Source organism: Macaca mulatta, chromosome 1, assembly GCF_049350105.2.
Source record: "Macaca mulatta isolate MMU2019108-1 chromosome 1, T2T-MMU8v2.0, whole genome shotgun sequence".
In the NCBI taxonomy this organism is placed as follows: Eukaryota; Metazoa; Chordata; class Mammalia; order Primates; family Cercopithecidae; genus Macaca; species Macaca mulatta.
Window position 1 is genome coordinate 69,013,419 of NC_133406.1, and position 23,463 is coordinate 69,036,881.

General features: G+C 38.3%; 1 protein-coding gene across 5 annotated transcripts in view; it reads left to right on the top strand.

The window, feature by feature from the left end:
- Positions 1–23,463, top strand: part of RCOR3 (REST corepressor 3) — a 58,397-nt gene that overhangs the window by 20,429 nt on the left and 14,505 nt on the right. For all 5 annotated transcript variants that reach the window (XM_028852849.2, XM_077937181.1, XM_028852852.2 and 2 more), the window contains 2 exons: positions 10,627–10,845; positions 16,794–16,871. In XM_028852849.2, the coding sequence (XP_028708682.1) occupies positions 10,627–10,845; positions 16,794–16,871 (297 nt within the window). The remainder of the gene's footprint in view (positions 1–10,626; positions 10,846–16,793; positions 16,872–23,463) is intronic.

The following is a 23,463-nucleotide window of genomic DNA, read 5'->3' on the forward strand; positions in this document are numbered from 1 at the left end:
CCTTACCTTTGTTTCCCAGAGCCATGGTCCCAATGATCAACTATGAGAATCTCTTTCTTTCCCATTTCCCCATTCCTTTAACTCCCTACTTCCCTTATCCTTCTGCTATACCATCCCTAGCCCTGTAAACTCATGATGCTGGATTAGTTGTTATTCATGGTCTGAGAGACACAGCAGGAGAAAATGATACAATTATGTAAATTGTAAATTGTTACTACTATGGAAAACAGTTTCCAGTCTCACTGTAGTCCTTAAGTGCCTCTTAGTTTTTAATCTCTAAGTCCCAGGTTTTTTTCTTGGTAAAACGAAAATAATAGGATTGTTTTGAGAATCAAAGAGGTAATATGTATAAAAGCACTTTTTATAGTACCCAGGACATAGAAATCTTGTATACAAGTTGCTGTTGTTTTATCTGGGCAGCTGTTTTGAACATTCCTTCCCTTCCTACACATTGCCTAATACCCCTCCACCCCTAAAAACACTTGGCAGATAGCTTCATCCATGTCACGGAGAAAGTGTCAGACAGAAGCTGTCTTAAATTCCAGCCCTTCTTCTAAAAGTTCTATGCTACCATGCTGGCCTTTCCACTGTGGCGTATTAGTACTTAGAACATATTACAGTTACTGTATTTTGCCCACTAAGCTGCGAACTCTTTGAAGTCAGGGACTGAGTTATTCATTTGTATCCCCTGACACTTTGCACAGTACCTGGTATATGGCAAATATTCAATAAATGTTTATTCAATAAATGGTTGTTGAATGAACAGTCTTGGGACTTAATATCCCTCTCTCACAGTAAGAAAGATCTTTTTTCTTTTCCTATACAATTTCACTGCTTGTGTGATCCTATCCATCCCTTCGTGTCTACTCTGAGATGTTCTCCACCAGTTATCCCTTGTCTTTCCCATATTTTCAACCTTTCAGTGCAGCCAAAAGTATGTTCAAGTCTTCCATTTAAAAGTATATCTCTGGCTGGGCGCAGTGGCTCACGCCTGTTGTAATCCCAGCACTTTGGGAGGCCGAGGCGGGCAGATCACCTGAGGTCAGGAGTTTGAGACCAGCCTGACCAACATGGAGAAACCCTGTCTGTACTAAAAATACAAAATTAGCCAGGCATGCTGGCACATGCCTGTAATCCCAGTTACTCGGGAGGTCGAGGCAGGAGAATCGCTTGAACCTGGGAGGCGGAGGTTGCAGTGAGCCGAGATTGCAACATACTCCAGCCTGGGTAACAAGAGTGAAACTCCATCTCAAAAAAAAAAAAAAAAAGTGTATGTCTTAACCACTCTAGAAAACAAATCACCCTTCTTAGCACTACTTCACTTTTGAGTTTGCTTTAGTCAGGCTGCTTCTGTCCCACCACTTCACTGAAACTGCTGACAGGTTACCAATGATTTGCAAAATGCAACATCCAGTGATCAGTTGTATTCTACTCGTGCTTTCTGTATCAAATTACTGACCCCTCCCTTCTTGAAAAGCTGTCTTTGACTTTTGTAATGCCATTCTGATTCCTGTCTACCTTTTTAACCATTGTGTCACAATTTTAGTGGCATCTTTTTCTTTCTTACTCTATTCTTTTATCATTATTCTTTTTAATTCTGTCTCTCAAAAAACTGTGAGATTTGATCTCTCTGTTCTTTGTGTGATTGCCACCTTCTTAGGTTCTCATCTCTTCTCTGAATTATCCTAACAGTTTTCTCTCTGATTATCTCTATGCCTCCCTTTTTCAGATTCTCCATACCACCCTTTCCAGTCCATTGGCTACCCTGTTGCCAAAGCAATCCTTTGTAAAGTTGCCAATTCACTGCTTGGTGAATCCTTCCATGGTGTTGTCTATAGGATAAAATACAAACTCTCCAGTTATGCATTCCCTACCCTTCCCCATTTATATCAGAGTACTAACAGTGTTTTAGATATGTCTTTTAGTTCCCTGGCTTTTGTCCTATGATTATGTTGGTCCCTTTTTTTCTGGAATTCCTTTCTTCCCAAATCTGCCTAGGAAATTCCTCACAACTCTACAAGATGTAGCTTCTCTATGAAATCTTGTGCCTTATCTTGAATTGACAACCTCCTTATTTCTCCTTAAATCTATTGCAGTACTAATTCTACTGAGTGGTAGTTGTTTACTCATAGTTTCCCCTTCCTGCCTTCCTGTCTGTGTGGTGAGCTCTTTAAGAGCAAGAATATATTTTAACTATTTTCCACTCCCAGGGGCTGATACATAGTAAGCATTTAGTAAAATTTTAATGAATGAGAATACATACTATATGCTCTTTATTATGATATAAACCTGAAAACTTAGGAATTTGCTACCTAGAAAGTATATGTGTGTATATATACATATATATGGAATATATAGTTTTGCCCAACTATGCAAGATGATACATACTCATTTGGTCTTTTGCTCATGATCTCATCTTACCAGAAAATAAATAATATGAGGGAAGTATAAGTTAAAAAGTTTTAAGAGGATATTGCAGAGGTGTGGTCCAAGACTAGCACTATGTGTCAGCAGCTTCATTCATTTCTCCGCTCATTCCAAACAATAAGGTTACCAGGCAGGGAAAGAAACTACATTATTGCTTTTAATACAGATCTTTGTAGCTGCTTCTGCGTGTTGTTAACATATTACATAGAAACTTAATTTTAACTTTTAAAAATTGTGAACTATATATATTGTAGAGTATGTACAGTTTAAAGAAAAATGATAGATACCAGTGTATCTACCACTGAGCTGTAGAAACAGGACTTCTGTTTGTGTTTCCTCAATTGGATATTCTTTTTTGTTTGTTTGTTTTTGAGAGGGAGTCTCACTTTGTCCCCCAGGCTAGAGTGCAGTGGCGTGATCTTGGTTCCCTGCAGCTTCCACCTGGGCTCAAGCAATTCTCCTGCCCCAGCCTCCCGAGTAGCTGGGATTATAGGCATGTGTCACCATGCCTGACTAATTTTTGTATTTTAAGTAGAAATGGGGTTTCGCCATTTTGGCTAGACTGGTCTAGAACTCCTGACCTTAGGTGATTGGCCTGCCTCAGCTTCCCAAAGTGCTGGGATTATAGGCGTGAGCCACCATGGCCGGCCTCAATTGCACATTCTCACCTTCTCTCTAGAGGGAGCCAGTATAATGAAATTTATTAATTATTCACTTCTTTCTTTATAGTTTTATCACGTATGTATATTATCACATATAATGATTATCATTCAGTTTCATTTATTTCATACTTCATTTAAATGGAATCATATTTATGTATTCAGTACCTGCCTTTTGTTATTATTTTTTTATTGCTATATTATAGTGTTCCATTGTATACATATACTGCAACTTATTCACTCTCCAATTAATAAACTTAATTTCCAGCTTTTTATTATGCACACTGCTGATATGAACATGTTCTGGATACACATGTCTTAGAGTTCCTTTGGTACAATAGTTCTCAGCTAGGTTTAGCACTGACCCCATAGGGGACATTTAGAAATTGTGGAGGTGTTTTCATTGTTACAGTGATTGTGGGGCATTTCAGTTGTTGAGTGGGTAGGAGAAACAGATGACAACTATACTGAAATGCAAAGCACAGATTGTTTCACCAAAATACCAACAGTGATTTATTGAGTAACAGTGTCCCAGGATTCTTTGGAATGGAGTCACTCTATTTTAGGGAATAGCCACATTAAACTTTCCTAGGTAATGGCAAATTGTTTTCTATAGCTGATATACCTCCAGTAGGCTATGAGAGTACCCATTGTCTACTTTCTTGCCAATGCTTGATCAGACTTTTAAAATGTTCCAAATCTGGCAGTATGAGATGGCATTTCATTGTGTCCTCAGTTTCATTCATAGGTAACTACTGAGGCTGTGTGTTTTTCTCTCTATTAGCTGTTGTTACATCTTTTTAAAAGTGTTTTGTTTGTGGAATTTTTTGTTTTGTTTTTTTTTGGGGACAGAATCTTGCTTGTTGCCCAAGCTAGTGTGCAGTGGTGTGATCATAGCCACTGCAGCTTCAAACTTGTGGACTCAAATGATCCGCCTGCTTCATCCTCCCAAGTAGCTGGGATTGCAGACGTGAACCAGCATGCCTGGCTTGTAGTTTTTTATTTTTTCCACCTATTTTTCCACTTGATAGTTGTCTTTTTCTTGCAGATTGAATGTAAAGTTTTTTCTTATTGAATTCTTTGTATATTCTGGATATGAGTCCTTTGGTTAACAGCAAAGATCTTTTACCAGTTTGCGGTTTGTCTTTTTACTCTCTACAGGGAAGTAAACAGCTATTTCATCAAAAGCATATAAATTTTAAATTTATTATTTATTTATTTATTTATTTGAGATAGAGTCTCACTCTGTCGCCCAGGCTGGAGTGCAGTGGTGCGATCTCAGCTCACTGCAAGGTCCACCTGCCGTGCTGAGTAGCTGGCACTACAGGCGCAGGCCACCATGCCTGGCTAATTTTTTTTTTTTTTTTTTTTGTATTTTTAGTAGACGGGGTTTCATCATGTTAGCCAGGATGGTCTCAATCTCCTGACCTCGTGATGCGTCCGCCTCACCCTCCCAAAGTGCTGGCATTACAGATGTGAGCCACTGTGCCCGGCCAATTTTAAATTTATTTATTTATTTTAAAATTTTATTTTATTTTATTTTATTTTTGAGACGGAGTCTTGCTCTGTCGCCCAGGCTGGAGTGCAGTGGCCGGATCTCAGCTCACTGCAAGCTCCGCCTTCTGGGTTTATGCCATTCTCCTGCCTCAGCCTCCCGAGTAGCTGGGACTACAGGCGGCTAGTTTTTTGTATTTTTTAGTAGAGACAGGGTTTGACTGTGTTAGCCAGGATGGTCTCGATCTCCTGACCTCATGATCCGCCTGTCTCGGCCTCCCAAAGTGCTGGGATTACAGGCTTGAGCCACCGCGCCCGGCCCAATTTTAAATTTAAATTCCAGTATTCTTTTACATTTTCTTTTGAAAGTTTTAAACTTTTTCTCCTGAAGTCCTTGCTGTAGCAGTAAATAAGTTCATGTTGTAATGTAGAGATCCTTTATTTTTTTATTTATTTAACAGTTGGGGGTCTTGTTTTGTCACCCAGGCTGGTGTGCAGTGACACAATCATAGCTCACTGCTGCCACAAATTCCTGGGCTCAAGCCATCCTCTTGCCTCCTAAGTAGCTGGGACTACAGGCATGCACCACCACACCCAGCTAATTTTTTTTTTTTTTAAATTTTTTGTAGAGATTGGGTCTTGCTACATTGTCCAGACTGGTCTTGAGCTCCTGGGCTCAAGTGATCCTCCCACCTTGGCCTCCCAAGGTGCTGGGATTATAGGCGTGAGCCACCATGCCTGGCTGTTTATTTTTTTAATATGGAATTGAATATCTTTTTCAACTGGTCTGCAGTACCAGCTTTATTATATATGAGGCTTATGCATATGCCTGGCTCTCTATTCTGCTTCTGTTGTCAGTTAAATATTCCTTGCTAATCCCACATTTTTTCAGTTACTTATAGTAAGCCTCATAAGTCTTGATAGTTCTGGGGTAAGTTCTGCTATTTGGTGATTCTTCTTAAGGAGTGCGCACCTGAACTAGTTAGCGTCACCAGTATAATTTGAATAGAAGATATGATAGGGAACATTTTTCTGATTGTAAAGAGAATGGTTTTTGTTTCAACATCAAGTAGGTAGGATGTTATTAAAGGTTTTTGACTCATTCACATTGCTGGTATTTGATGCTAGCTGTAGGTTGGAGCAATTCCATTTGGCCTCTCCAATTTGGTGGTCTCTGAGTAATCTGACTTCTTGCCATAATGGCTTGTTTCCTGCAAAGTAATCAATCCCAGAAGCACTAAGTGGAAACTACTCAGCTGTTTCTGGCCCCGCCTTGAAAGTTACTCAGAGTCACTTCTCTTGCATTCAGTGGTTATAAATGAGTCACTAAAGTTGGTTCAGAATCAAAGGGAAAGAATATAGACCCCTGCTTCCCCATGGCAGAAATGTTGAGGAATTTGTTGACATGTTTTAAACCTCCAAGCCCAGAGTATGGAATTTTCATAAATGTTTTCCCATGTGTGCTTACGGATATTATCTTGGTAACAAGGTTTTATATATGTCCATTAATATAGGTTTGTCAGTTCTGTGGTTGAAATCCATATTCTTACTGCTTGTCTACTTGACAGCTTGGTGGTGGTTGTCTGCTTATGTGATCAGTTATTCTGATCACTCAATTATTGAGAAGCAGTTGTTTATATGTTGAAGTTAGTGTTATTAGGTGCATACAAATTGTTTTATCTTGCTGCTGAATTAAGCCTTTTATCATTATGTAGAATCTCTTGTATTGGCTTCCACCTTGAAGATTATTTTGTCTGTTATGCCGATAGCTCCACCATTTTTCTTCTGTTAGGTATTTGCCTGGTTTATCTTTATCATTTTACTTTCAACATTTCTGTGTCCTCACATTTTAAGTATGTGTCTTATAAGGAGCAGATAGCTGGGCGTATGTATTAATATTTTATCTGAAGAGTTTAGCCCATTTGTATTGATCATGTTTAGCTGATGTATTTTTGTTCTTTCTTATTTTTACCTTCTATTCGACTTGCTTTTCCTAGTCTTCTTTCCCTTCGTTCATGTCCTATTTTTGGGGATTAAGAATCCATTTCTTACTCTGTTTTCTTTCCCTCTCTGTCTCTACTTGTTTGGGATGTTTCCATATTTTCTTTTTTTTTTTTTCTTTGTTTGAGACAGAGTCTCGCTTTGTCACCCAGGCTGGAGTGCAGTGGCGCAATCTCCGCTTACTGCAACCTCTGCCTCCCGGGTTCAAGCGATTTTCCTGCCTCAGCCTCCCGAGGAGCTGGGACTATAGTCGCATGCCACCACGCCTGGCTATTTTTTTTTTTTTTTTTTTGAGACGGAGTCTCGCTGTGTCTCCCAGACTGGAGTGCAGTGGCGCGATCTTGGCTCACTGCAAGCTCCACTTCCCGGGTTCACGCCATTCTCCTGCCTCAGCCTTCCGAGTAGCTGGGACTACAGGCGCCTGCCACCACACCCGGCTAATTTTTTGTATTTTTAGTAGAGACAGTGTTTCACCGTGTTAGCCAGGATGGTCTCAATCTCCTGACCTCGTGATCCACCCACCTTGGCCTACCAAAGTGCTGGGATTACAGGCATGAGCCACCACGCCCGGCCATTTTTTGTATTTTTTTTTTTTTTTTTTTTTTTTTGAGACGGAGTCTCGCTCTGTCGCCCAGGCTGGGGTGCAGTGGCCGGATCTCAGCTCACTGCAAGCTCCGCCTCCCGGGTTCACACCATTCTCCTGCCTCAGCCTCCCGAGTAGCTGGGACTACAGGCGCCCACCACCTCGCCCGGCTAGTTTTTTGTATTTTTTTAGTAGAGACGGGGTTTCACCGTGTTAGCCAGGATGGTCTCGATCTCCCGACCTCGTGATCCGCCCGTCTCGGCCTCCCAAAGTGCTGGGATTACAGGCTTGAGCCACCGCGCCCGGCCCATTTTTTGTATTTTTAATAGAGATGGGGTTTCATCGTGTTAGCCAGGATGGTCTTGATCTCCTGAGCTTGTGATCCGCCCCCCTCGGCCTCCCAAAGTGCTGGGATTACAGGCATGAGCCAGCACGCCTGGCCGGGATGTTGCTATATTTCTATTCTTATTGTATACTCTGAAAATTTTATCCTGCGTATTTAATTTAAAATCTAATATTGATGTCTTTATTGACTTTCTGATTAATAGAAGGCCCTTAGAATGCTTTGACTCCATCCACTACCATCCTGATTTATATACTAGTTTTGTCCACAGTTTGTTACATCTTGGTTTTTTAAATCTCACAAATCAAACATATAGTCTCTTTTATTTAGATTTACCCACATTTTAACTTCTGTTTTGCCCACCATTCTTTCCTGAATCTAAAGGCTTTCTTTGAAAATAATTTCCTTTTTCCTGCAGTATATTCTTTAGAAGCTCATTTAGTGAAGACCTGTTGGTCATAAACAGATTTTTTGAGACATGGGTTTGAAGTGCATTGTTCTAGAGAGGAGTTGCATTTGCTTCTGTTGTCTCTAGACACTACCAGTCTAAGATACTTTAAACTAAAATCATGATTTGGGGTTTTTCAGACAAACAGATCATATAAATTTAGGCCCCAAATCTGCCTGAATGGAGGACTGTGGTTGGGACACTTTTGGGAGACTCTTTTTTGGTTTCTTTCCACCCAGCCAAGAGTGAGATGAGCATGACTCCCATTAATCACCCCCTCCCTCTGCAGAGCAGGGGTGTTTTTTTCCTACTTCACAAAATGATGGAGTTCCCCTTTTAGCATTCTGGCTTGTCTCCTGTGCCCTGCACCTGTTGTCCATTGAAGCGTGGCTTTAAGCAAATGACAACCACTGCATATTTAATTCTCCCTCTGGATTCTTGCTTTCTCATCATTTCTGGCGTCGGAAGAATTTCCTTACTTCCCTGCCAGCTCAGAAGTGAATGTTAAAAGACTTTTAAAAAATGTTTGATCCAGCAGTTTTAGTAGTGCCCTACTGGGAGGAGTTTCTCTGAACATCAGATCCGCCATGTGTTGCTTGGAGTTAGCTTCGAGCAATTAAGTGGATTATGCTTCATAATAAATTTTCAGTGGGTGCAGTGGCTCACACTTGTAATCCCAGCACTAAATTTAGGTGGCCAAGGCAGGTGGATCACCTGAAGTCAGGAGTTGAAGACCAGCCTGCTTAACATGGCGAAACCCCATCTCTGCTAAAAATACAAAAATTAGCTGGGCATGGTGGCGGGTGCCTGTAATCCCAGCTACTCGGGAGGCTGAGGCAGGAGAATTGCTTGAACCTGGGAGGCGGAGGTTGTAGTGAGCCAAGATTGTGCCACTGCACTGCAGCTTGGGCGACAGAGCAAGACTCCATCTCAAAAAAAAAAAAAAAGATTTTTTTTTAAATGAATTTTACTAAGAGTTCCTTTTCTAAGAAATTGGAGTATTAGGCCGGGCGTGTTGACTCATGCCTATAATACTAGCACTTTGAGTGCCCGAAGTAGGCAGATCACTTGAGTCTAGGAGTTTGAGACCAGCCTGGGCAACATGGTGAGAATCCCATCTCTACAAAAAAAGAAAAATTAGCCAGGCATAGTGGCACACACCTGTAGTCCTGGCTACTCAGGAGGCTGAGCTGGGAGGATCACTTGAGCCCATGAGGTCAAGGCTACATTGAGCAGTGCTCATGCCACTGCACTTAGCCTGGGTGACAGAGTGAGACCTTGTCTCAAAAAAAAAGGCCAGGCACGGTGGCTCACGCCTGTAATACCAGTGCTTTGGGAGGCCGAGGCGGGCGGATCACGAGGTCAGGAGATCGAGACCATCCTGGCTAACACAGTGAAACCCCATCTCCACTAAAATTACAAAAAAAAAAAAAAACTAGCCGGGCGTGATGGGGTGGGCGCCTGTAGTCCCAGCTACTTGGGAGGCTGAGAGCTTGTAGTGAGCCAAGATCGGGCCACTGCACTTCAGTCTGGGCGACAGAGTGAGACTCTGTCTAGGAAAAAAAAAATAAAAAAAAAAAATTGGATTATTAAATATATTCATTGAAATAATCTTCAACCTAAAAGATATAGTTTCTAATAGATTATTCTTTCAGAATAATGTATTTTTATATCATACTTTAAGAACAAGTTATAATGAAATAATGCTTAAAACTTTAGTCATCATTGTTACACTTTTTAAACCCTTCCGAGGCATAAATTTACTTTTATTTTAATCATAGATTTGGAAGTTAGAAATATTTTCAAGGTTAAGATAATTGTGTCCCTTTTAACCTTTAGAGGCATAGTTTTCTTTCAGCAACTGTGAAGTAAAAATGAAATGTTATCTCTCTTTAACCAGCTGTCTAATCTGCTATGTGTCATAATTTCTAAATTGTCCCCTTTTTTCTTTCTAATTTTAATTTATTTATTTATTTATTTTTATTTATTTTTTTTCTTGAGACGGAGTCTCGTTCTGTCGCCAAGGCTGGAGTGCAGTGGCGCGATCTTGGCTCACTGCAACCTGCACCTCCTGGGTTCAAGCAATTCTCTGCCTCAGCCTCCCGAGTAGCTGGGATTACAGGTGCCCGCCACCACGCCCGGCTAATTTTTTGTATTTTTAGTAGAGATGGGGTTTCATCATCTTGGCCAGGCTTGTCTTGAACTCCTGACCTCGTGATCCACCCCCCTCGGCCTCCCAAAGTGCTGGGATTACAGGCGTGAGCCACCGCGCCCGGCCTCTAATTTTTATTTTCAGAGAAACTTTGCATTTAATAAGTTGGCTCCCGCCCCCGGCCCTTTATTGTTGAGGAAAAATATATCACATCTTGAAGTACACAGGAAAGTTTAGAGTCTAACTTATTTTTTCACTTATTCCTAGTCCTCTGGGCCTAAAAATCAAACACTTGATTGAGTGGATTAAGCAAGGATATATTATCTTGTATGCTTTTCCCCCCAGTTGGTGAGTGCTATGTGTGTATGTGTTTGGACTTGTACATAATATATAATTGGTTAGAAGTGTTTTTTTTTATGTGTACTTATTGCAGCAGATACTTCCAATATTAATAGACTGTTTTCACTTTATACATTTGTGAAAACCAAGTGACCTGTTATTCTGCTTTTATTCTCTTAGGGTAATACTGAACAACCTGTCCAAACTAGCAAGATTGGACTTGGAAGAAGAGAGTATCAGAGTTTACAACATCGCCATCATTCTCAGCGTTCTAAGTGCCGTCCACCTAAGGGCATGTATTTAACCCAGGAAGATGTGGTAGCAGTTTCCTGTAGTCCCAATGCAGCCAACACCATCCTGAGGCAACTGGACATGGAGCTGATCTCTCTAAAACGTCAGGTATTTTATAAAAATAATATTTTTAATGATTATGTGCATTTTGGCTATCCGCCTTTACCTAGGTTGAGCTCAGTTGTTTGCAGATTTTTCTTAGCCATCCACTTATGCAAGTTTCATTTTTAAAAATTTATCTTATGTCCAACTTAGAAGATACCTCTGCCTGTTTAGATTTGAATCCCAGCATTGCTGCCTGTTAGTTCTGTGGTCTTGGGCAAATTATATAACCTCTGTAGCTGCTTCAATGTTCTATCTATAAAATCGGGGATAATAATCATTCTTCTCTTGCAGGTTATTGAGAATTATTTGCAATGATACATTTAGATTGTTTAGTAGTGCTTGGCATATTTTGAATGCTTAGTGAATAATGGTTGTTGTCTGCATCATCATCATCATCAGTAGTAGTAGTACGGTAGTATTGTAAGGGCAGCATCATCATAATCAGATAGTAGTTAAAAATCAGCATCTAGAGTCAGTGGACCTGTTAAGTTCTAACCCTGGCACCATCTCCTTCCTGTGTAACCTTAGAGGAGCTCTTTAACTTCTCTCAGCTTCAGTTTTCTCATCTGGAAATGTGGATAATATTGTAGTGGTTGAGAGGAATTAAACAAGATAATATATGGTAAGTGCTTAAAACAGTGCCTGGCACATATTAAGTACTCAGTTATTCATTGTTATTAGATCTCTGGCCTTTCTTAGTTGTCTTTTCCTTTTTTTTTTTTTTTTTTTTTTTTGTTATTTTTCTCTAATCCCTTAAACCTAGATATTCTTCTAAATCTGTACTTTCTTGGTCTATATCAGCCAACCCTATACTCTATGCCAGTGACTTCTGAGTCTTATTTCTCAAGCTGTGACTTTTCTCAAGCTTCTTAGCTATAGTTCCAGCTGCCTACTAGGTCTTCTCCTAAAAGACTTTTTTCTCTGTTTTCTGTGTGTTGAAACATCAGAATCATCTTTTATTCATCCCCTGCTGTTATCACTTTCCCAACACATGTAAACCAAAGTGGTAACCAAGTTATGTGAGTTTTATCTCTGAAATTTCCTTTAAATCAATTCCCTCTTTTTTATTTCATCACTACTGCCCATTTAGGCTCTTGCTGTCACTTACCTGACAATAACTATCTTGTTGATTCTTTTTTTTTCCTTATTTTAAAAAATTTTTTGTAGAGAAAGGTTCTCGCTATGTTACCCAGGCTTGTCTCAAACTCCTGGGCTCAAGCAATCTTCCTGCCTGTGCCTCAAAGTGCTGGGATTATAGGCATGAGCCACCACGCTGGGCCTCTTGTTGATTCTTTCTGTTACTTCTCTTTAGCTGGAGGTTACACATTGTTGCCAGTGCTATCTTTTTAAAGTACTGGTCTGATCATTGTCACTCATCTTAAACCTCTTTGTTAGTTTCTACTTGACTTTAGCAGGTTACAGTAGAGGTAGACAAATCACGTTAAGAAATTTGAAATTCATCCTGAGTTAGGAAACTACTGAAGGACTTTGAAAAGGAAAGGTGGACCACGGTCATATTTACATTTTTCAGTGATATCTTTTGCATTTTCTTGTGTTTTTTTTTTATTTTTTATTTTTTGCTTTTTTTTGTAGTTGCTTTAGTGATTACAATATTCATCCTTAGCTTATCACTGTATATTTAGTTAATATTACAGTAGTCCTCCCTTAATCCGTAGTTTCACTTTCCATGGTTTCAGTTACCTGCAATACAGTACCATAAGATATTTTGAGAGACAGACTATATTCACATAACTTTTATTGCAGTATATTGTTGTAATTGTTCTATTTTTAATTCGCTATTGTTACTCTCTTGTGCCTAACTTATAAATTAAACTTTATCATAGGTATGTATATACAGGGAAGAACAGTACAGGTTGAGCATCCCTAATCTGAAAATCTGAAATGCTCCAAAATTTGAAACTTTTTGAGCACAGACATATTGCTCAAAGGAAATGGTCATTGGAGCATTTTGGATTTTGGGTTTTCAGATTAGGGATGTGCGACTGTTAATATATTATGCAAATATCCCAAAATCCCCTGAAATTTGAAACACTTCTGGTTCCAAGCATTTTGGATAAGGGAATACTCAACCTGCATATGTTATGATTTGGTACTATCCACAGTTTCAGGCATCCACTGGGAATTTTGGACTGTATCCCCTGCGGATATGGGAGGACTACTGTATTCTACTGCTTACAAAATGTAAGAACCTTGCAACAGTATAGTGTGGGATCAAGATTCTCTATCTTAAACATGTTCAGATTTTTCCAATTCCTTGGTCCTGGTTATTCACCCAAACTGCTTTTCTGTTTCTCTTTTCCTTCCTTAATAAACATAGGCCACATTTGCTTCCTCTGCTTTCTTACCAAAACTTATTCTCCAACCCTTTCTAATCCAGATTCTGCCCCGTATGATATTCCAGTTCTACTGAAACACCTCTTTGAAGATGATTTATGGGCTGACATGGTGGCTCATGCCTGTAATCCCAACACTTTGGGAGGCCAAGACAGGAACATCACTTGAGGCCAGGGGTTTGACCCCAGCCTGAACAATATAGTGAGACTTCATCTCTGTGAAAAAAATTGTTTTAAATAGCCAAGCGTGGTTGTGTGTATCTGTAGTGTAGTCCTACAAGAGAGGCTGAGGTGAGAGGATCGCTTGAGCCTGGGAGTTCAAGGTTTACAGTGGAAAAAAAAAATCATTTATGAACAAGTAGCCACATCTAAGGCTGCCTTCTTGGTTTTTAACTACTGTGACTACTCAGTAATGTTTGACACTGTCAACCATTACTTTAATTTTGGAATTTCTTTCACTTGACTTTGTGACTGTCTTGAGTATGTGTGTGTACAGTACATATGTAATAGTACATATTTAGAAGGCAGCTATGCTCACCGCTATACCACCAACACATCTCATATTTGGTTAAATGCTTAGCCTTTAGTCAAACTATGAATGCAAGACACCTATCTTCCAAACCACAGCAGTCCTCTTTAGAAAACTTCTAAATCATCTGCTGTAATACTTTAAAAGTGCTAAAAATATCAAGGAATAAAGTGTACTCAGTCACCTGTATTCATACTTCACTACTACTCCTACACTTAGGGACTATTTTTATTGATTTTTTTTAGAAGGCACTTTAAGCTTTAACTTCCTAATTTGGTTATTCATTTGATGTGTGACAGTAAAGGTTTGCACTCATGGGTTTACAAATCCTGTTAACCACTGCTACTTTTATGTCACAAACATCTCATATGCAGTGTTCAAACTGAATTCTTCCGCACTCACTCTAGTTATCCGTTCCACTTTTTGTATTCTCTGTCTCAGTGAGTAGTGCCACATACTCTCAATTACTGAAGCCAGTGACCAATTAGCCTCAATTCCTCTTAATTCTCCACAATCAAGTGTTTACAAAGATGTCTTGGCTGGGTGCAGTGGCTCATACCTGTAATCCCAGCACTTCTGGAGGCCGAGGCGGGTGAATCATGAGGTCAGTAGTTGAAGACCAGCCTGGCCAACATGGTGAAACCCCGTGTCTACTAAAACTACAAAAATTAGCCAGGCACGGTGGCAGGTGCCTGTAATCCCAGCTACTCAGGAGGCCGAGGCAGGAGAATTGCTTGAACCCCGGGCGGCAGAGGTTGCAGTGAGCCGAGATCGTGCCACTGTACTCCAGCCTGGGTGACAGAGTGAGACTCTGTCTTCAAAAAAAAAAAAAAAAAAGTCTTAATTTTGTTTCCAAGGCATTTCTTTAATCTCTGTATACCACTACCATCCTTCCTTCATTCCTACAGTTTTAATGAAAGTTTTCTTAATTATTTATTATTTCTCACCTGGATTGTTAATTTCCATCCTCTTTACACTATTCTGTTCTTCACATTACTACCAGAAGTGTCTTTCTAAAAGGCAGATATGATCATTTTGTTCCCTTGCTTAAAAATCCTTTAGCTTTCCTTCAGTCTTTAGGCAAAGTTAAAATTCCTCTTCAGTCTTCAGGCAAAGTTAAAATTCCTCGGTCTGACCCCAGCCTAACTTCTTGCCTTTGCCTTAGGGCTTTTCTGTCTTCCTAAGTGTTATTCTGCCTGGAATGCAGTCCCTCCTCCCAAGCTTGTCTGCCAGTTTAATTCTTTAAAACTCAATTTAGCTGTCCTTTTCTTTGGAACACTTTCCCTAATCTTCCCGACCACCTGTTCATCAACATACATAGAAGCACATTTACTCTCTCATTCTCTTTGTCTCTCCGAGTCTGTGTTAGGTGTTTTAGCGTTTATCATACTTTTATTTTACTTATCTTCCCACTATTCTATGAAATCCTCGAGAATTGAGACTTTACATTCTATCTCTATATGTCTATCTAACATGGCCAGCTGACTACCCTTGAATCATCCTAGATTTTATGCATTTTAGCTGTGGCTTTAAGATCTCTAGTGAAAAAAGTTCATAAATTATAAGTATTTCGCTGTCCATACTAGGGGGGAAAAACAGAGGAAAAAAGTAAACAATCCTAACCCTTAACAGTCTAAATATTGCTAGTAGAATAGAAGTTAAAAACTTGGTATGATTTAAATTCAGGTTGTATCTCCTAGCCTTAGGAAGGTTTCTTAACTTGGCTGTGCCTTATATTCCTCATCTGTAAAAATGGTTATAAGTAGAGTCTGTTCTGCTATAACTTTTTTTGAAAATGTGGATTTGTTCTAATGCAATTAATATACTTGGGAATAATTTGAGCATAACATGAATTGTTTGTTTATGTATGATTTTTGTCAGCAAAACAAAATGTACTCAGCTGAACTGAGCACACACACATCTCAAACATGTACCAGCTACCTCAATTCACTGTGTGTTATGAACCATACCTATATGGTGTTAAAACTTTTCATCTGATTTCAAGTAACCCTCCTACCACTTCCATAATAATTCACAAACTACAACCATTTTGACTCCCACTTCCATAAGCAACCTTCAGGTCTTTTTTTAAGGTAAAGTACTATCTTTGTTGTAGCATTTATGGATAAAAAAATCATTTAGAATGTATAAAACTGTGTTGCCATTTTTGTTAGGTTCCTGTCTTATGTGTCATTGAAGTTTAAATGTTGTGTCCCAACCTCCTTTTCCCTATAAGCCCTGTGGTTTTTATTATGAATTTTGCATAGCACACTGACCTTTTTTTTTTTTAAAGACAGGGTCTTGCTTTGTTGCCTAGGCTAGAGTGCATTGGCATAATCACAGCTCACTATAACCTTGAACTCTTGGGCTTAAGCAGTCCTCCCACCTTAGCCTCCTGAATAGCTAGGACTACAGGTTCATGCCACCATGCTCAGCTAATTTTTTTTTTTTTTTTTTTTTCTCCATCGAGACAGGTTCTCATTATATTACCAGGGTGGTCTCAGACTCCTGGCCTCCCAAAAACACTAGAATTTTAGGTGTGAGCTACTGTACCTGGCTAGTTCAGTGACTTTTAATGTATTTGTCATGTTATAGCAGAACTGATTGTACTTACCTCACAGAGTGGTTTTGAAAATTAAGTGATTTATTACATATAAAGGACTGAGAATGATGTTTTATACATAATAAATACCTAATAAATGTTAGCCACCATCATCATCATTATTATTGGAAAAATTCTTATTTAGTCAAAACACTATGGTAATGAGAAAAATTGATGGAATTTAATTCCTATGTGTGCCAGTTGTCTTTGGTTATAACAGTTATTGCTAAAAGATATTCAAGACCATGATATTCAAAGATATTCAGAATCTTTTAGTCTCTTAGATGTTTAGTTCATACATGTATAAGTTGAATTAGTGGCATGTCATGCCCTAAGTGTGATTAGTATGACTATTCTAAAATAAAATTTAAGAGGGTTTTGGAATATATTCTTTTCACTTATTGAGTACTCAACAAATTTACCTAAGTACGCGATCTGATTCACATTTGGGGTTATTTTGTTGAAGGTTCAGAATGCTAAGCAAGTAAACAGTGCACTTAAACAGAAAATGGAAGGTGGAATTGAAGAATTCAAACCTCCTGAGGTATGTTATTGAAGGATACATGTGATTAAGTATAGTGAAAACTTTTTTTTTTTCAGTTGTCCAGTGTCCAAGTACTATTTTGGTCACATGCATCATTAATACTTTGAAGGTTTCATAATATGGATAATTTATTATGTCTCTATTTTTTTATTTAGATGATCTTATGAGGCTTGGTTAATCATTTTGTATCTAAGTTAAATTATTTATTTCCTGCCCTTAGAAATTCATAGCAAGCAAAGTAATTAGGGAAAATAGTAATAGGAACAGTGTATGTGAAACTAGAAGCTCATTGATGAGCATGCTAGTGTATTTCTGGGTCTACAGCAATGTTTGCTGAAAGCCCTTTCCTGCTTGTGTGAATTGGTAACACAACAAGAAAAATATCATGAAAACAAGCTAGATTATTTTAACAAATTTTTATTTTAATTTAAGATAATTGTCTTTGGCTCAGCTTCCACTTACGATTTTAGTATGGGGACTTACAGTCTTGTACTTACAAAAACAAGGTATTGATTGACCATTTTCTCAAGTCTTCTATTTCAGTTGAAACCTAAATATGTTTTTGATATTTGTGGTAATTATAGGGGTACTTATATTCCCTTAAAATCCAATCAGGTCTTTTTCTAGGAGCTTCTACTATATCTTTTTTCTCTCTTTAACATTTCCATATTATGCTTCATATCCTGGATTTGCCTTTCTGTGTATGTGATAATCAGATAATCTTATTTGGTCTTATTGGGACTTTTTTTCCCCAGAAGGGGAAAAGAACTTGGTTGACTGAAATATCTACAGATGAAATTTATGGAGGGGCTATGGGGAGGCAGAACAGTAGTACTTCAGAAATTATGTACCATATGCCATCTTAGTTATCAGTGTCTTTCAGAAAGGAAGACTTATGAAAAAAGTTGTTTTTCATTGTTTTGAATAATCTCTTTCAAGAAGGCTAGGTTATGGAAAAGAGTGAAAAATAATACAAAACGGATATCTCATTCCTGGCCCACAGGTAAAGTGACAAACATTCTAGTAACAGTCATTTAAGGATAATATAATACAAAAAATTACTATTTTATTTTGTTATATTATTGCAACAAAAATTATTTTAATTTGTATTATGCATTAAAATGCATGAATGCAAACAATTTTAAATGTCTATAATTTTGTAATCTAAAACTTAAATACCGCAGATACTAAAAACATGGGAATAGCAGGAAGAACTTTATACTAGCAAGTGTGAAAAATAAAATGTAGAAATTCCTAGGAAAATGTGTCTTATCAAAATTGCCTGAAAAAGAAAGAAAAGCTGAATAATTGGTAATCATGAAGTAAAACGAAATAATAATTAACATTTTTCTCTCATAAGAAAACTTCAGACCCAGACAGTTTTACAAAAAACATTTACTAAATTTTCAAGAAAAGGATAATTCTCATCTCAGATTTTTCCATAAAATTACAGGACAGCCTCACTCATTAACTTTATAAAAAGAAAGATGCGAAAGTCCAGTAGCATTTTATAGCTTCTCTATGTGCTATCTCATTTTAAATCCATACAGCTAGGTGAACCAGATACTATTATTTTACATGAGGAAACTGGAAATCAGGGAGGTTAACAACTTTCTCAAGGTGACAGAACTAGTAAATAATGAAACTCTGGCTATATCTCATCTTTTTAGAGTCCTGATTGGATTTCTATATTAGTATATGTCATGTTGCCTCTTACATTTGGAAGTTTTTATATAATAGCAAAATTATATATTACATTTCCACATTTTAATGCAGCTATTGGGTGAGAAGTTATCAAACATTTATTGTAATTTTTGATTTATTATAAAAATAATGATCAAAATAAAATAGCCAAAATGTTAACACTCTATCATCCATATATTGAAGTTTGGATATTACTTTGGGTTGATATATTGAACTTATATGATGTGAAAAATGTATATATATTGTATCATCTAGAGAGTCCCCAGGATATATTTATATTTGTCATATTGTCCTTACTGCTTTGGGGAGGAAGGCAACTTGAATTTCAGATTAACAATTACAATAAAGAACTTGAAGAATCAGGTAATCTATCCCCTTACCTTTATTTTAAACCATATCTAATCAAAGAATGTTAATAAGCTTTGGAATAATTACAATAAGCCATGAAATGAAGTAACTCGCCGGGCATGGTGGCTCAAGCCTGTAATCCCAGCACTTTGGGAGGCCGAGTCGGGCGGATCACGAGGTCAGGAGATCGAGACCATCCTGGCTTACCCGGTGAAACCCCATCTCTACTAAAAAATACAAAAAAAACTAGCCGGACAAGGTGGCGGGAGCCTGTAGTCCCAGCTACTCGGGAGGCTGAGGCAGGAGAATGGCGTAAACCCAGGAGGTGGAGCTTGCCGTGAGCTGAGATCCGGCCACTGCACTCCAGCCTGGGCGACAGAGCGAGACTCCGTCTCAAAAAAAAAAAAAAAAAGAAATGAAGTAACTCTACTAAAAGTAAGCTGTTACTAAAGTGTTACTTATTAATTTGGTTGTATTTCTTATTTTCATTTAGGGAAAAATTTGTTGAAGAAAGTCCATTCACTTCCACAAGTATTTACTGATCAACTATTTCATATGAGGCACTGTGTTAGGCCCTGTGAGAAGTGTGTGGGAAGAGGGAACACATAAAGATGTGGACAAGATGATGTGATTTTTCCACCTACTCTAAAAAAAAAAGAACTTTCAGTCTAGATGTTATAAGACAAACTGATAAAAGTTGTATGATAGATTTATAAGCAAAGTATACAGGGAAACAAGTGGGCATTATTCATTCTGGCAAGGACAGTTAGAGAAGACTTCTTAGAGGGAGAATACTGCAGCTGAGGTTTGAAGGATAAGAGGGATTTTTTGCACATACAAAAATGACCAAAGAAGTCATTCCAAGCTGAGGGAATAATAAGAGCAATGGTTTGGTGTTGAACAGTACATTCAAAAATGTAAATCTAGTAGGGGAAAATTAAAAGCCCTTTTAAAAATGAGTCAACAGGTATTCCCTGAGCACTTACTATGTGCTCATTATTGTGCTAATTAATTGCTATTGAGGATTCCATGAAAATGTAAAACAGTCTTTTCTCAAGAAGCATATTGTCTACTTAGGAAGGCAAACTTGGATGCAGAGAAGGAATGAACATGGTATATGAGAGATGTTAGGAGGGTTGAGTAGGGGCATCTTTGTGATAAACATCAGTGGGCAAGTCCAGAGTATAAAGTCCTTGTGAAAGCCAGAAAGAGAAGTTTGCTTTTTAAATTAAGTCAAATGGAAAGACCCTGTAGTTTCTTTAGTACAGAAGGATGTAAAGAAAAATTTTAATTATAGGAAAGTTATGTCATTATTATGCAGGATAAATTAGAACAGGAAAACTTTATAGCTGCTAAAATATTAAGCATGTAAGTTGTAAATGATTAAGGGGTATCAGTAGGGTTGGGTATTAGTTATAGGAATGGAAGCAAGCAGTAAACCCAAAGAACATTGCAAGGTAGGGAAATTAATATGTCTTCCTTGAAAGTATGTGAGAATGTTGAGGGTGTCGCTGGTATGTCTTCTGCTTTTTGTTTTGGATGGAGGTAAATGGGTAGGTGGAGGAAAGATTGATGAATCCAGAAGGAAGAATAAGTATAACTGAAAAAGGAGTGCTTTTTGAAGCTATAAATTCTCCATCTATGGTTGTTTTCCTGCAAAGGTAGACGACATCCTTTCATTATGGATGTTGGGTGGAATTTTCAGCATCAAGTAGAAAGTTTAACTTGGTGACCTTTTCCACCTCTTTCAACTCAGAGGTAGTATGAATCTACCACTGACGAAAATGGGAAATTTAGCAGGGAAAGGATGGAGTAAAAATGCCGAATTCCCTAAGGATGTCATAGATAGTTCTAGAAGGCTTTTTGGGACCTTTGATATTGTTATATATTAGATTGTCTTATTTTATATTATTATATTATTTTTAAAGCAACAGCATTTCAGATAGGTGTTTTTGTAGAAGAATATACTCTGTGATACCATACTGTAGCTACCTACAGCTACCACACAGTTTTAGATTCCTAGACATATTCTAGTTGTCCTTTCTTTAATCTCTACCAGAGTTTCTCAGATTTAAAAGACAATATTAAAATCAATAACGTATGTGAGTCCTGTATATTTAAAATTTTTGACCCTATTTTTCTTCACTCTTCCCCCTCTTCTGCTTCCACTTGTCACACACTGACTGCTTAATCCTATACAGTTTCAACCGTCCCTTCTGCATTTTTCTTTTTCTTTCTTTTTTTTTTTTTTTTTTGAGACAATCTCACTCCCATCCCTCAGGCTGGAGTGCAGTGGCGTGATCTCGGCTCTCTGCAACCTCCATCTTCCGGGCTCAGGTGATTCTCCCACCTTAGCCTCCTAAGTAGCTGGGACCACAGGCACACCACCACACCTGGCTAATTTTTTATAATTTTCCTAGAGACAGGGTCTTGCTGTGTTGCCCAGGCTGGTCTCAAACTCCTGGGCTCAAGTGATCCACCCGCCTCGCCTCCCAAGGTGCTGGGATTACAGGTGTGAGCCACTGTGCTCAGCCCCTTCTGCATTTTTCCACTAAGCTGCCTCTTACAAAGGTTAGCATTGGCACTGATGACCACTTTCCACAACTTTTAACTTCTCATTCCCACTACCCCTCTTTTTCTTCCTTTAACTTTTGGGAGGTTATGTTCTCTTTTATAACTCTTCTTCTGTTCCCTGGTTTGTCTTCTATACATATAGGCATTCTCCAAGTTGTCCTCAAAATTCATTTCCCTTGTCTTGAATACACAATCTCATTGTTTTACTGTGTTAAAGTCATATCATATGTTCATTTAAATTACACAAATTTATCCAGACATTCAGTCAAATAAGAGAGAAAGAATGTTTAGCAATAGCAAGTGCAGTAGTGCTGGCAATTCTTCTTACACTCCATTTATTGAATGTATGCCCCACAGTGAGCAGTGGTGAACTGAGAATTCAGAATCCACTGTTTCTTTAGTCAGTCTTAGTTTCTGCATGCCTTCTGTGTGTCTCTTTGAACTGAGAGAGAATTTTGTGTGTGTGTGTGTGTATGTGTGTGTTTGTAAAAAACAACACTACCCTAAATTCAAGCCAACAGCTTCATCTGTGGTTTAACTGAAAAACTAGTGGTCCATTCCAATGCTGGAGGAATACCTGGCTGTGTGGGTGTATTGAGAGACTGTGTGCCTGTCTCTGGCTACCTTTTTAAAGACATTTCAAGAGTAATCTTGAAAAAAAAAATTTTTTTTTTTTTTTTTTTTTTTTTGAGACAGAGTCTCGCTGTGTCTCCCAGGCTGGAGTGCAGTGGCGTGATCTCGGCTCACTGCAAGCTCCGCCTCCTGGCTTCACACCATTCTCCCGCCTCAGCCTCCCAAGTAGCTGGGACTACAGGCGCCCGCCACCACGCCCGCCTAGTTTTTTGTATTTTTAGTAGAGACGGGGTTTCACCATGTTAGCCAGGATAGTCTCGATCTCCTGACCTCATGATCCACCCGCCTCGGCCTCCCAAAGTGCTGGGATTACAGGCTTGAGCCACCGTGCCCGGCCAGAAAAAAATTTTTTTTTAAAAATTGTAGGCCAATTTTAGACCTGAGTAAGATAATGACTCCATTGTTTTTTCTTATAAAAATTTCCCAGACTCTTCAAAACTGTGTTTTAAATAAATGAATCTGATTTTAGCCTCAGGTGGAACCTGAACTCCACCTGAATGTCCAATACCTCATTCTCATTGTATCCCAAATTAAATTAAATCTTAGCCTCACCTTCCCACATCTCCCACAGCAGCATTTCTTGATTTCTCAGGTTCTTAACAGCATTGTCCTTCTCTGAGCTTTCCAGGATTAAAGTCTTATTTTAGTTATGATCATACCCCTGACCCCTTGCCCCCCAAAACAAAACATAACTATTGCTTATTAAATTTAGTGTGAACTTATCAACCTTGAATTTTACTACCCTTCCAAAAGTGGATGGCCCTTATCATATTTTAATTTAGTTAAATATCACCAGCTTGCCAGGCTATTACTTCTTACTGACACAAATACTGTTTTCCCTTACATGTGGATTGCCTTCCCATTATTTGCCTTTCAGAAGCTTTTCCTATTCTAAACCCATCTCAGTCTTCAACCTTTCCTTGTTCTGTTTCCCCACTTAAATCATTATGACTTTTTCTCTCATCTTGAAATTCCCCCATATACTCTGTACTTTTTAACTTTAAAGCTGTTTGTATTCATTCATTTTCTGATTTGTAAGCTTTCTGCAGTTTAGATGAAAAAAATTTTCATAATGCATGTTATTTTTTCTTTCAGTTTTTGTTACCTTTTCATTAATGATACCTTTCCCTCCAGTTTCTTTCAGATTTAATAAACATGAATTGATCAACTTTTATTTGCATAGGCAGTGTGCCAGATGCCTTTTTAGATATATTCTAAATATATCCTCATATTTAGTTATATTTAATCCTTAGAGCTACCTAAAACATCGTTATTGCAAGTTGTATGTACAGAAGATCCTCAATATCCAACTCGTCATTCATCCATGTAATGC